We start from the raw sequence: 14,682 nt of genomic DNA on the forward strand, positions 1-14,682 counted from the left end.
AGGAAAATGACTGTTTCTATTATTCATCACAATAATATTAGTTGACGGGCACACTATATATTAACACGTATTTCCAACTATACCTCTGCTTTCAAAAACTGACTTTAAAGACCATGGCAAAGGCTACCTTGTCATGAAGCCTTGCTTCAATTTTCTCTCTTCCCTTTCTTTGAAACCTCAAAGAACTGTGGGTCTCTTTGACATCATTTACATTATTTTCACCTCTATTACAATTATTTTCATGCTCATCTTAACCTTTCTCCTAGACCTTAATCTCTTGGAAAGCAAGAACCCTGTCTTATTTCATCTTTGTCTTTCTTCTTATTTTTTTTTTTTTAACACAGTGACTTGCAATATTAGGGTCTTACTAAAAGTTTGCTAACTTGAGTGGAATTTAACACTCACCACACTGAATCATGCATGGGATGGCCATGGCTTGTCTTCTTTGATACTGAATAGAATCTGAAGATTTTTCCATGTCCTTATTACCTTGGTATCCAAATTCATTCCAAAATAATGTTAGATTTCTGTTACCTAGAAAAAAAGAATGAAAAAAAAAAGCAGGAAGGAAATAATGAAAGAAAATAAAACCAATAAGATCAAGATGATAAGTAAAGGGAAATTTAGATATAAACACATGTACATATAATATGATTTCAAATATGTAAAAACTAACAACATATAGAAACAAGTGATTAAGATGTTTAACATTGGTTTTCTTTGAGTATGGATGAAATTGGTTTTCCACTTTACACTTTCTTGCATTTTTCCAAACTATATACAGTAGATATGCATTATATTTATAATAAAACTAACCACAATTATAGTTATAAAATATGTCTGTACTTTTATTGTTATAATAAAATACACTGACATTTAACATTTCTTTCTTAAATACTCCTAGGAGGGATTGGACTGATTACAAAGCCACCCTTAAGACTAATGGTACAAATGTTTATCATCTTGCTTCACAGCCAGTTTCTGTTTTATCTCTGGCTCCCTTTTCTCTCAGGCTCTGCTGTTTATGCCCCACCCGTGCCCCAGATTCTAAACTGCTTCCTTGTTTAGAAACAGCACTTGTCACGGAGATCTCTCAGGCATCCTCCCTAAGAGGCTGTGTTCTTATCCACGGATCCAGCAACAGAACTGTTAGGAATCTTCCCTACAAAACATACAGCGCAATGGCCACATATATGAGAGCGCTGTATGAACAGAAACAAAACAAAAAGCCCCGGAGACAAAGTGAACGCCTGGAATTGTTGTTTGGCCACTAAGTTGTGCCCGACTCTCTTATGCAGCCCGCCAGGCCCCTCTGTCCATGGGATTTCCCAGGCAAGAATACTGGAGTGGTTGCCATTTCCTTCTCCGGGGGATCTTTCTGAGCAGGGATCAAACTCATGGCTCCTGCATTGGCAGGCAGGTGGATTCTTAGGGAACTGATAAATCCCATTTTCAAACAAGGGGACACTAGGCAACCTTTAAAATAGAAAGTCAGAGCTAAATATACTATTGTGTCAAGACCTCCAAGACAGAGTTTTAATAAAATTTTTTTAAAAGATGTAAAACAGAAAATCTAGTATAATCAACTTTTGTAATGTAAAAAAAGAGTATACATATAAATTTTGATAGCCATGCTTTTCTTTTCCTAAAAGGATACAAAAGAAAGTTTTAACGGTGGATACTTCTGGAAAAAGGATAGAGAGAGGAAGGCAGGGAAAGGTACTTTTAATTTTCATTTTTTACTTTCTGAACACTTGAGTATTTTTGCATGTGTATTTATTACTTTAAAAATACTTTTTTGACTTTTTAAAATTTATTTATTTTTTCCATTTATTTTTATTAGTTGGAGGCTAATTACTTTACAAAAAAAAATACTTTTTTGAAAAAGAATACATATTTAACATTCTGTCCAATATGGTAATCAACTGGCCACATGTAGCTACTGAGTGCTTGAAACGAGGAAGACACAGAACATTTCATCAAAGTATAAGGTTAAAAAAGTAGGTTCTAAAATATATACCTTGGAAATAAAATATATAAAATAGGGCCAGCTTTATATCCACCTTAATATATGACCAAGTAATCCAAGCAAAACACCAATAAACACCTCTACACTTTCCTATACCTGTTAAGATTTAGGTTCAGAATGTCATATGCCTTTAAGACCAGCAGGGAAGGGACTCAGTCTTGAAAAGGTGCTTTGCAGTTGGATGGGTGGACAACTGCCCCACAAATTCCCTGGTCTCCTACCTTGCCTCTTCACAAAATCTCTACTAGTTCTTGCTTAAATTTCCCTTTGAATTCTGCTCCCTTGGCTTTTCTCAACTCGGACTTTCAGTTTTCTGCTTGTTGCTCAGTACGTGGTTTTGGGCCAGCCCAGACTTCACTCTCTCATGCACACCAGAGCCGGACACACTCTCTGGTGTCTGGAAAGGGCTCCTGAGACCCTGTCCTCTGACTTCCACAAGAACTACTCAACTCTTGCTCTGTGAAGGCAGCAGGAGCTGGAGATTAAAGTCTGGTGACTTTGCGTGCTGTCTCTACCACACACTATTGTGTAACTGTGGGAAGCCAGCAAAGTTTCTTACCCATAAAATGAGTGTCCACTTTAACATGCCTTACATGGCTATCACTAAGAATAAATATGAAGGTGCATTAGAAACTATAGTGCTGTGCAGAAACTTAAGCTGCTGCTGTATCGTATTTGTTCTCTTTAAATGTTACTTCCCCAAGAACGCCTCACCTTCTCAAAAAAGGGACTGTGTTTATTAGGTACTGTACCCTGGACCTAAGAAATCTGCAAAAAGTTTTGCTGCCATTCTTAGCAAAATAGCTCCTTAATGTGTTCTTTGGGATAAAATCAAAGTGAAATAATGTCTCTCCCTGAAAATACCAACTCATCACAGCTAACACAACCCAGAAAACGTATAAAACAAGTGTCAACTGTGAAGCCCGATATAAACATCTTAAGAGCAGGAAAACTACTAGGATGTTAGAAATGCAAGCACATGCCTCTCAAGGATGGGTGACACCTGCTCTGTGATCATATCACTCTTACAATGCTCACACATTATATTTCAGTTCACTTCATGCCTATTTTCTCTCTAAAAAGTGAAATTCTTAAAGATAATGGCTGTGTCTAGGATCTCGTTTTCACTAGCTGACACTCAGAGCTTAACGTTTACTTATAAAACTGAATAATTCTCAAGAATTACTGGCTGTCAATGGCATGAGAACACTCAGTAGCCCAACATCTAATGACCAGGACTGACAGAGGATTCGCCATTTGAAGTCAGTATTAGGACAAAAGAAACAACCAGCTATATTCAATCTGGGAATCAGAAATGGTTTTCCCTAATTGCCAAGGCAATCTTGACTTTTTTTCCCATCAGACAGGAGCTATGCCAATATGCACAGTTTCTAATGTGTTAATAAAACAAATTTCCATTGAATGAACCCTGAAGACTATGTAGAGGCTTCAGCAAGTGGGTAAGTTGGCTAAAGAAATGGCCATGGGAGGAAACATACCACAAAATGTTTTTCACATGTTACTCAGTCTACAGAGATTTATACAACTGTCCTGAGGGGGAAAAAAAAATTTCTCCCATACAAAAAAATAACCCCAAAAGGCTATCAGTGGATTTTCAGCAGAAACCTTATAGATGAGGAGAGAGTGGTATGATACAATCAAAGCGCCAGAAGGAGAAATAAAAACCTGCCAACCAAGGATACATTACCAATACTGAAGCTGTCCTTCAGAAATGAGGTAGAGATAAAGAATTTCCAAAACAAACAAAATTGAGGGAATTCACTACTAGTTCTGCCTTACAAGAAATGCTATAAGAAATTCTTCAAGCTGAAAAGAAAGGAAACTAGTAACTTAAAAATGTGAAAATACAAAACTCACTGGTAAGGGTAAGTATACAGTCAAATTCACAATATTCTAATTCTGTAATGACGGTATGTAAGTCACTTAACTCTAGTATTAACATGAAGGTTAAAAGACAAGGTTTAAAAAACAACCATAGCTACAATAATTTCTTAATGAACACACTATTAAAATATGTAAGTTGTGAAATCAGTCAGTTATTCAGTCACTCAGTTGTGTCCAACTCTTTGCAACACCATGGACTGCAGCACGCCAGGCTTCCCTGTCCATCACCAACTCCTGGAGCTTACTCCAACTCATGTCTGTTGAGTCAGTGATGCCATCCAACCATCTCATCCTCTGTCGTCCCCTTCTCCTACTGCCTTCAATATTTCCCAGGATCAGGGTCTTTTCCAAGGAGTCAGTTCTTCGCATCAGGTGGGCAAAGTATTGGAGTTTCAGCTTCAGTGTCAGTTCTGCCAATGAATATTCAGGACTGATTTCCTTTAGGATGGACTGGTTGGAACTCCTCACAGTCCAAGGGACTCTCAAGAGTCTTCTCTTTTCACCACAGTTCGAAAGCATCAATTCTTCGGTGCTTAGCTTTCTTTATAGTCCAACTCTCACATCCATACATGACTACTGGAAAAACCACAGCTTTGACTAGATGGACCTTTGTTGGCAAAGTAAAAACATAAAATGTCTGTAGGGGGAGGGAGTAAGAAAGTTTTTCTATGTGACTGAAGTTAAGTAGTTGTAAACTTAAAATAGACTGTTATAACGATAACACGCTTTATACTTATAGTTTCATAACCACAGAGCAGGAATCTATAGCAGATGTACAAAAGAGAAAGAGAAAGGAGTCAAAGCATAGTACTACAGGAAATGATCATATAACAAAGGAAGAGACCAAGAGAGAAAGAAAGAAACAAGCTACAAAAAAGCCAGAAAACAACTGATCAGATGGCAATAGTAAGTCCTTATCTATCAATAATTATTTTAAATATAAATGGATTACATTCTCTAATCAAGAGACGTAAAGTGACTGAACAGATAAAAACCAAGACCCAAGCATACGCTGTCTATAAAAGAGTCACATCAGTTTTAAGGATATACATAGGATCAAAGTGAAAGGATGGGAAAAAACATACCATGCAAATGAAAATCAACAGAGTGGGTAGCTATATCCAAAACATACTTTAAGTAAGTTGGAGGAGAAAAGATTATTATTTAATGATAAAGAAGCTGATTCACCAAGAGGCTATTAACATCATGTAAACACATACACTCAACATCAGAGCACCTAAATATACTAAGCGAATATTAACAGACCTAAAGGTAGAAATAGAGAGCAATGCAATAATAGTAGGGGACTGCAATACCCTTCTTTTAACAATGGATAGACCATCCAGAGAGAAAACTGTAAGGAAAAATGGACATTAAATACATTAAATAAAAAATGGACCCAACATTAGAAAATACAATTTCATTCAAAAGCAATAAAATTCACATTCTTCTTAAATGCACATGGAATATTTTCCAGGACAGAACATATATTAGGTCACAAAACAAGTCTTAACAAATTTACAAGGAGTGAATTGTATCAAGTATCTTTTCTGACCATAATGGTATAAAACTAAAATCAACAACATGAAGAAAGCTGGAAAATTCACAAATATGTGGAAATTAAACATCAGCCTACTGAAAAACCAATTACTCAAAGAGGAAATCAAAAGGGCAATTTTAAATATATTGAGGTAAAATTAAGGAAACAATCCCATTTACTACTGCATTAAAAAGAATGAAATGCATAGGAATAAATCTACCAAAGAGGCAAAAGACCTATACCCTGAAAACTATAAGACAGTGATGAAAGAAACCAAAGACAACACAAACAAATGGAAAGATATCCTGTGTTCTTGGACTGGAAGAATGAACATTGTTAAAATAACCATACTACCCAAGGTGATCTGTAGATTCAATGCAATCCCTATCAAACTACCAATGGTATTTTTCACGGGACTAGAACAAGTAATTTTAAAATATTTATGGAAATACAAAAGAGGCTGGATATCCAAAAGAATCTTGAGAAAAAGAAGGAACAGAGCTGGAGGAATAAGACTCCTTGACTTCAGACTATACTGCAAAGCTACAGTCATCAAAACAGTATGGTATTGGCCCCCAAATAGAAATACAGATCAATGGAACAGGACAGAAAGCCCAGGAATAAATCCACGCATAGTGATAAACACTTGCACTAAGAAATAAACAAGAATGATATAACAAATAACATTAAATTAAACACCTCAATGAACTAGAAAAAGAACTAAGTCCCAAGTTAGCAGAAGGAAAGAAATCGCAAAGACCAGAGAAGAAATAAATGAAATAGAGAACACAAAAAACAATAGAAAAGATTAATCAAACTAAGAGCCTCTTTTTAGAAAAGATAAACAAAATTGTAAAACCCTTAATAAGACCTGGTTTCCCTGGTGGCTCAGCTGGTAAAGAATCTGCCTGCAATGCAGGAGACCTGGGTTTGATCCCTGGGTCAGGAAGAGCCCCTGGAGAAGGAAATGGCAACCCACTCCAGTATTCTTGCCTAGACAATCCCATGTACAGAGGAGCCTGGCAGGCTACAACCCATGGGGTCACAAAGAATTCGACATGACTGAGAGATTAGCACTTACTTAGACTAGATAAGAATAACAGTGAAGACTCAAATAAATAAGATCAGAAATGAAAAACAAGACATTACTGTGGATACCAGAGAAATACAAAGGATCTTAGGACACTACAATGAAAAATTATATTCCAACAAATTATATAACATAGAAGAAATGGGTAAATTCCTAGGAACATACAACCTACCAAGACTGAATCATGACGAAACAGAAAATATGAACAGACCAAGAGTGAGTAAAGATATTGAATCAGTCATTAAAAATCTCCCAACAAAGAAAAACCCAGGATGAGATGGCATCAGTGGTGAGTTTTACCAAACATAATAATAATAATAAAAATAATAATGCCTATCAATCTCTTCCAAAAAACTATTCCAAAAGAATTTTTCTTCTCTAAAGAAAGAAAATTTCCAAAATCTTTTTATGATGTCTGCTTTGATTCCAAAACCAGATAAGGAAAGAAAAATACAGGCTAGAATCACCAGTGAACATAGATACTAAAATCCTCAATAAATAGAGAAGGGAATGGCAACCCACTCCATTATTCCTGCCTGGAGAATCTCATGGACAAAGGAGCCTGGCGGGCTACAGTCCATGTGGTCACAAAGAGTTGGACACAGCTGAGTGACAAACACATACACATATAGTCTTTTTAATAAATGGTGGGAAAACTGGATGTACAGACAAAAGAATGAAGCCGGACCCTACTTCACACCACTCATAAACATTAACCCAAAATGAATTAATGATTTAAAGGTAAGATCTGAAACCATAAAATTCCTAGAAGAAAATATACAAAAAGCTCCTTAACATTGGTCTGGGCAATGAATTTTGTTGTCATTGTTTCTGATATAACACTAAAAGCATAGCGGAACAACAACAACAACAAAAAAAAGTGGGAGTATATCAAACTACAAAGCCTTTGTATAGCAAAGGAAACACTCCAAAAAAAAAAAAATGAAAAAGCAACATACAGAAAGGGAGAAAATATCTGCAAATAATTTATATGATAAGGTATTAATGTCTAAAATAGATAAATAACAAAAAATTGAATACCAAAAAAAAAAACCCTCTTATTGAAAAATGGTCTGAAGACCTGAACAGACAATTTTCCAAAAAAGACACACAAACGGCCAACAGGTACATGAAAAGGTGCTCAACATCACTAACAATCAGGGAAAGCAAATCGAAATCACAGTAACTTAAGACTTCACACCTATCTGGATGGCTATTGTCAGGAAGAGAAGTGATAGTGTTGTTGAGGATGTGGAGGAAAAGGAATCCTTGTACACGGGCTGGTGGGAATGTAAACTGGTACAACCATTATGGAAAACAGTGTGGCGTTTCCTCAAAAATTAAAAATGTAGCTATTACGTGATCCAGAAACCCACTTCTGGGTATGTCTGAAGAAAATGAAATCAGTAATGTTGAAGAGCTATCTGCACTCCCATCTTAACTGCAACATCAGTCAGTATAGGCAAGACATGGAAATATGGAAGCAATCTAAGTGTCCAACCATGGATGAAAGGTTGAAGAAAGTATGTGTGTATGTGTGTGTATGAGAGAGGGCGGGGACAGAGTAAAATACTATTTAGCCATGAAAGAGTTGAGGATTCTCCATTTGTTATAAGAATGAAACTGTAGGGCATTATACTAAGTGAAATAAGCCAGACAGAGAAACATATAATATGATTTACAGGTGGAATCCAATAATACTAATAACAAAGTTGAATTCATAAAAACAGAAAGTAGAATCATGGCTGCTGGCAACTGTGGGCCAGAGATAATGGGAAGATGTCAAAGGGTGCAAGCTTCAGTTATAAGCTCAATAAGTGCTGAGGATCTAATGCACAGCATGCTGACTATAGTAAATAATACTGTACTGTATACTTGAATGTGCTAAGAAATCTGAAGCATTCTCACACCTACATAAGCAACATGGTAACTGGGTCAGGTGATAAGATGTTTTAATTAACTTGACGGTGGTAAATATTTCATAATGTATATGTATAGTGAATCATCGTGTTGTTCACTTTAAGCATATATAACTTCTTGTCAATTATACCCCAAGAAACCTGGAAAAAAATTATTGTCTATCCTAGCCTGGCAAGAAAGAGTAAAATGATTAATAAAATTCATTAAATTAGGTAGGCCTTAACACGTGAAAAAGTATTAGCTGTTAGGTCACGTCCAACTCTTTGTGACCTGTAGCCTGTAGCCCACCAGACTCCTCTGTCCATGGGATTCTCCAGGGAAGAATACTGGAACGGGTTGCCATTCCCTTCTCCATGGGGTCTTCCAAGCCAGGGATTGAAGCTGGGTCTCCTGCATTGCAGGCAGATTCTTTACCATCTGAGCCACCAGGGAAGCTCAAAAGATTTTAATAAGCCATATTTTGTTAATGTGTATTAAAGAAGGTTTTAAAATTTCTCTTTGATCCAGAAGTCAATTAAGAATGAAAAATTGTGTCTCAAATATTTCCCCCCACCTATGGAGAATGCTATTTCCCTTGTGGTTCAGGTGGTAAAGAATCTGCCTGCAATGTAAGAGACCTAAGTTGATCCCTGGGTCAGGAAGATCCCCTGGAGAAGAGAATGGCAACCCACTCCAGTATTTATGCCTGGAGAATCCCATGGACAGAGGAACCTGCCGAGGTTCAGTCCATGGGGTCACAAAGAGTCAGATAGGACTGAGTGACTAACACTCATGGAGAATGCTATGTAGATAACCCAAAACTATTAATTTCATAATTATATTAACATCCTCAAGGTATTCTGACTTTAAAATCCATTTTACTTTTGTGAACAGGAAATAGAGGAGTACATATTTTGAGACTTTTGTTTGAATAATCAACAAGCTTGTTAAACTAATGGAATAATCAGGGTTTAATGCACATAGAGAATTAAAGTGCTAATTTCTAGAATAAGTATCTGAGACAAGCTGTGAAAATCTAATTTACTGCTAGCTAGATATGGAGTACTGTATTCAGAAGATTCCTGAAGTTTAAATTAATCTGATTAATTTTTTTGAAAAAATAATGGAACTACTGCAATAACTTACTAAAAAATTGTCAAAACCCAGTAACTAAAAGAGCAGTTCACATAGATTTTGACTCTTCAAAGGAGAAGAAATCTAACAGCCTCTTAGAGGTCCATTTCATATGTATTATAAAAATGTACAATGACATTCAAGGAATCAACTGACCAAGTGTAAAAGTAATAAAGTTCAGTAATAAACTACCAAAGCAAAGTTTGATATTTCCAATCAAATAATAAAACCTAAAACAGTTTATGAAAACAAAGCACCAAGAAAATTTGAAGATGGCAATGGTATTTAAACAAGGTCCTTGCCTTCAGGTAGTTCTGCATCTAAATAGATATTTATGTTCTACTTTTAAAGATCTCATGATCTGAGCCACAGTCAGGTCCTGGTCTAGTCAAGGCTATGGTTTTTCCAGTGGTCATGTATGGATGTGAGAGCTGGACTCTAAAGAAAGCTGAACACCGAAGAATTGATGCTTTTGAACTGTGGTGTTGGAGAAGACTCTTGAGAGTCCCTTGGACCACAGGGAGATCCAACCAGTCAATCCTAAAGGGAATCAGTCCTGGGTGTCCATTGGAAGGGCTGATGCTGAAGCTGAAACTCCATTACTTTGGCCACCTGATGCGAAGAACTGACTCATTAGAAAAGACCCTGATGCTGGGAAAGATTGAAGGCAGAAGGAGAAGGGGACAACAGAGGATGAAATGGTTGGATGGCACCACCGACTCAATGGACATGAGCTTGGGTGGACTCCGGGAGTTGGTGATGGACAGGGAGGCCTGGTGTGCTGTGGTTCATGGGGTTGCAAAGAGTTGGACACGACTGAGCAACTGAACTGAACAGGTCCCGGTCTTCTTTTTGCTGTCTGTATAGAGCTTCTCCATCTTTGGCTGCAAAGAATATAATCAATGTGATTTCAGTGTTGGCCATCTGGTGATGTCCATGTGTGGAGTCATCTCTTGTGTTGTTGGAAGAGGGCATTTTCTGTGACCAGTGCATTCTCTTGGCAAAACTCTATTAGCTTTTGCCCTGCTTCATTCTGTACTCCAAGGCCCAATTCGCCTGTTACTCCAGGTATCTCTTGACTCCTACTTTTGCATTCCAGTCCCCTATAATGAAAACGACATCTTTTTTGGGTGTTAGTTCTAGAATGTCTTGTAGGTCTTAACAGAACCGTTCAGCTTCTTTAGCATTACTGGTCAGGGCATAGACTTGGATTACTGTGATACTGAATGGTTTGCCTTGGAAACCAACAGAGATCATTCTGTCATTTTATTGATTGCATCCAAGTACTGCATTTTGGACTCCTCTGTTGACTATGATGGCTATTCCATTTCTTCTAATGGATTCTTGCCCACAGTAGTAGATACAACAGTCATGTGAGTTAAATTCACCCATTCCAGTCCATTTTAGTTCACTGACTCCTAAAATGTCAATGTTCACTCTTGCCATCTCCTGTTTGACCACTTCCAATTTGCTTTGATTCATGGACCTAACAATCCAGATTTCTATGCAATATTGACTTTACTTGCAAAACCAGTTACATCCACAACTGGGTATTGTTTTTGCTTTGGCTACATCTCTTCATTCTTTCTGGAGTTACTTCTCCACTCTTCTCCAGTAGCATATTGGGCACCTACTGACCTGGGGACTGACGCTGAAGCTGAAACTCCAATACTTTGGCCACCTGATGCAAAGAACTGAGTCACTGGAAAAGATCGTGCTGCTGATTGAAGGTGGGAGGAGAAGGGGATGACAGAGGATGAGATGGTTGGATGGCATCACCAACTCAAGGGATGTGAGTTTGGGTAAGCTCTGGGAGTCCGTGATGGACAGGGAAGCCTGGGATACTGCAGTTCACTGGGTCGCAAGAGCCAGACACGACTGAGTGACTGAACTGAACTGAACTTTAAAGATCTCAAATAGAAATTGCACATCCATTCTTGGAGGACTGTAGATCACACTTTCTCCTCTGGTGATATTGTCCTGTTTGTCCTTATCTTTGCAATTCTTAGCCAAGCCAGATATGAGACCCTGCTAAGCTGATCCCTTGTGTGATCATGTATCATTTATGGTCTCGATAGCATCTCTGGGTTAGGGATAGGAAACTGGTTTCAAGCGACATGCCAACTCTGATCAGCTGGTAGTGATGCCTATCCACTCTCGACGCCAACTACCACTTATCAGGAAGAACTGCCATGATGGCTTAGAGAGTGCGCGTGCATGTGAGATGAACGAGGCCCTTTAGGATAACTTCCCAAAGGACTAGATTTGAACTGAAGGATAACAAGGCGAGATGTCTTCAGCAGCGGTGGAGGTGTTTGCAGCGCCCTTCTTTCCCTTGGCTCCTGGATGTGGCTGAGGTGGCTGGGTCCATCGCCCAGTAGAGTACAGTCAATGGTATGAGTAGGTGGCAGCTGCTCCACAGCAAAACTCCAGGAATCTGCAGAGTTGGTCCAGCTCTGCAGTAACATCATGAGTTCCCCTGACAATGAAGCATCACTTTCTTTCATTCCATATCAGCTGCTTCCCACGAGGATCTCCTTAAGCTGAAAAAAAATGATTTTAAAACCACCACCATCCCGACTTGAGAAAATACACGATGACAAAATAAATAAATAAAGCATGAATTCAATCATACTTTCATGTGATTTTATGTCTTACTACTTACAACTATATCTCTATATTTGAAAAAAATGTAGCACATATATGTATAAGACATAATGCCGTCTTAGACAATCATCAGTAGCCAGGGATTCAAGGAGTCCAAGCCACACTCTAAGGTCCCCTAGGCTTCGTGACTCCTCCCAGTTCAGAACCACACCATCTGTGCAGGAAGATGGAGGGAAGCCTATGATGACATTTTCAAAAACAAACTGAAGGAAAGTTAGGTTTCTACTGAGTTCTTCCTTACAAAGAAACAATTTCACTTTCCCTTTTTTGGTTATATTTAGTCCTGTACATGGCTTTTCTATATATGCACCAATTTTTTCCTATTTTTTCTAAAGAATGGAAATAAAAATTAGACATAATAATATAAATATATTCATAAAACATTCTGTGTTACCACAGGCAATAGCCTAGTCAGCTACCTAAGTCTCCCCAACACCTAGGTTAGCATAATTTTTCTTTCTACCAGGATTCTCTTTACCTTCAGTTCAGTTCAGTCGCTCAGTCGTGTCTGACTCCTTGTGACCCCATGAATCGCAGCACGCCAGGCCTCCCTGTCCATCACCAACTCCCGGAGTTTATTCAAACTCATGTCCATTGAGTCGGTGATGCCATCCAGCCATCTCATCCTCTGTCGTCCCCTTCTCCTCCTGCCTTCAATCCCTCCCAGCATCAGGGTCTTTTCCAATGAGTCAGCTCTTCGCATGAGGTGGCCAAAGTATTGGAGTTTCAGCTTCAGCATCAGTCCTTCCAATGAACACCCAGGACTGATCTCCTTTAAGACGGACTGGTTGGATCTCCTTGCGGTCCAAGGGACTCCCAAGAGTCTTCTCCAACACCACAGTTCAAAAGCATCAATTCTTTAGTGCTCAGCTTTCTTTATAGTCCAACTCTCACATCCATACATGACCACTGGAAAAATCATAGCCTTGACCAGATGGACCTTTGTTGACAAAGTAATGTCTGTGCTTTTTAATAAGCTGTTTAGGTTGGTCATAACTTTCCTTCCAAGGCATAAGCGTCTTTTAATTTCATGGCTGTAATTACCATCTGCAGTGATTTTAGAGCCCCCCAAAATAAAGTCACCCACTGTTTCCCCATCTATTTGCCATGAAGTGATGGGACCAGATGCCATGATCTTAGTTTTCTTAGACATACACAAAGCACCGTGACTTAATGGTCTCAAAAGTCTAAAGATTCTTTGTTGTTGTTGTTAACACAACTTATGTTTAATTGTTTAATTCTGATTTCACTGTCCTAAATTCAGTCATTAGATACAACTTATTCTGTTTTCTAAAGTGCACACATAGAGACTAATGAAGAGTGTTAAGGCCTTGCTTCTTGTATGGCAGGGAAAAATCGAACTGTAAGACTCAAAGTGTATTTAATTCTAGACAAAAGAAGGGCTGGCTTTTTCATATTTTATTTGCAATACAGGTGAGATCTTCTGAGATATTTTAGCAAGAAATTTCCTTGTAGATGTTAAAAATATCATTATCATGATAATAACAGAAGTGCAGTCAGAAAGAAAAGGAAGCGTTAAGTGCTATCAATGGTGATAATTTCAATTATCAGGTGAAAGCAGTGTAAATGGGTAAGATCTAAGAATGTGATATATTTTAAAAAACAGAAGTCAATCTATTGAACTCCTGAACCATCCTGCTATTTTCTGGGAACTGGCACAAAGTAACAATTTTAAAGAGAATATATATTTATGCAATAAAAATCAAGCAAAAATGTCTATAATATTTTTTGATATTGTATCTCCAATTCCTCTCACAGAAAGCGTTTAGCCAGTGCAATTCTTTTAGTGGCATAGAGTTCTGTTGTTGCTGCTGTCAATAGTAAGGTCCCAACAAACATGGGTAATCGAACGGTTGATAAAAGAAGTTCTTCTTTATAGAAGAATTAGTTAATAAGCAATGAAAATATGATTGAATTAGAATGCAAGATTTTGGGACTCTTAAGGGATAGGAGTTTTGATCACTAATTGTTAATATTATTAAAAGAGAGACAATCGAACAATTTATGGCTCCTGATAGAACACTCTACAACCTATGAAGCATCTTGATAAAACAGCAACAAAAGAACACACCTGAATTTGGTCAAGCTGCTAGATTCTACCAATCTACAGAGAAATAAAATAAACAGAATGGAAGAAATCTGTTAAACTACACCCAGTAATGCAGCCAGAAAACTTTAAACTGTGAAAACTGTAAGACAACCAATTCTTCCTACAAATAAATTGCCCAAAAAAAAAAAGAGAGCGCAAGAGGGAGCAATAAAGAGAAATATGAGGATAGGGTAGAGGGGCTATGAAATATAACAGAAAATTCAAAATGTAAACAAGAGATAGGATACTTTTATGATATTAAGAAAGTATTGATAATTTTTAGATGTGATATTTGTATTGCGGTCATG

The 14,682-nt window shown here is 37.7% G+C and overlaps 1 protein-coding gene across 3 annotated transcripts in view; it reads right to left on the minus strand.

Moving 5' to 3' along the window:
* MORC1 (MORC family CW-type zinc finger 1) overlaps positions 1–14,682 on the minus strand; it is a 151,058-nt gene that overhangs the window by 67,121 nt on the left and 69,255 nt on the right. For all 3 annotated transcript variants that reach the window (XM_043892900.1, XM_043892899.1, XM_043892898.1), the window contains exon 15: positions 406–534. In XM_043892900.1, the coding sequence (XP_043748835.1) occupies positions 406–534 (129 nt within the window). The remainder of the gene's footprint in view (positions 1–405; positions 535–14,682) is intronic.

The sequence above is a fragment of the Cervus elaphus genome, chromosome 31 (genome assembly GCF_910594005.1).
Source record: "Cervus elaphus chromosome 31, mCerEla1.1, whole genome shotgun sequence".
In the NCBI taxonomy this organism is placed as follows: domain Eukaryota; kingdom Metazoa; phylum Chordata; class Mammalia; order Artiodactyla; family Cervidae; genus Cervus; species Cervus elaphus.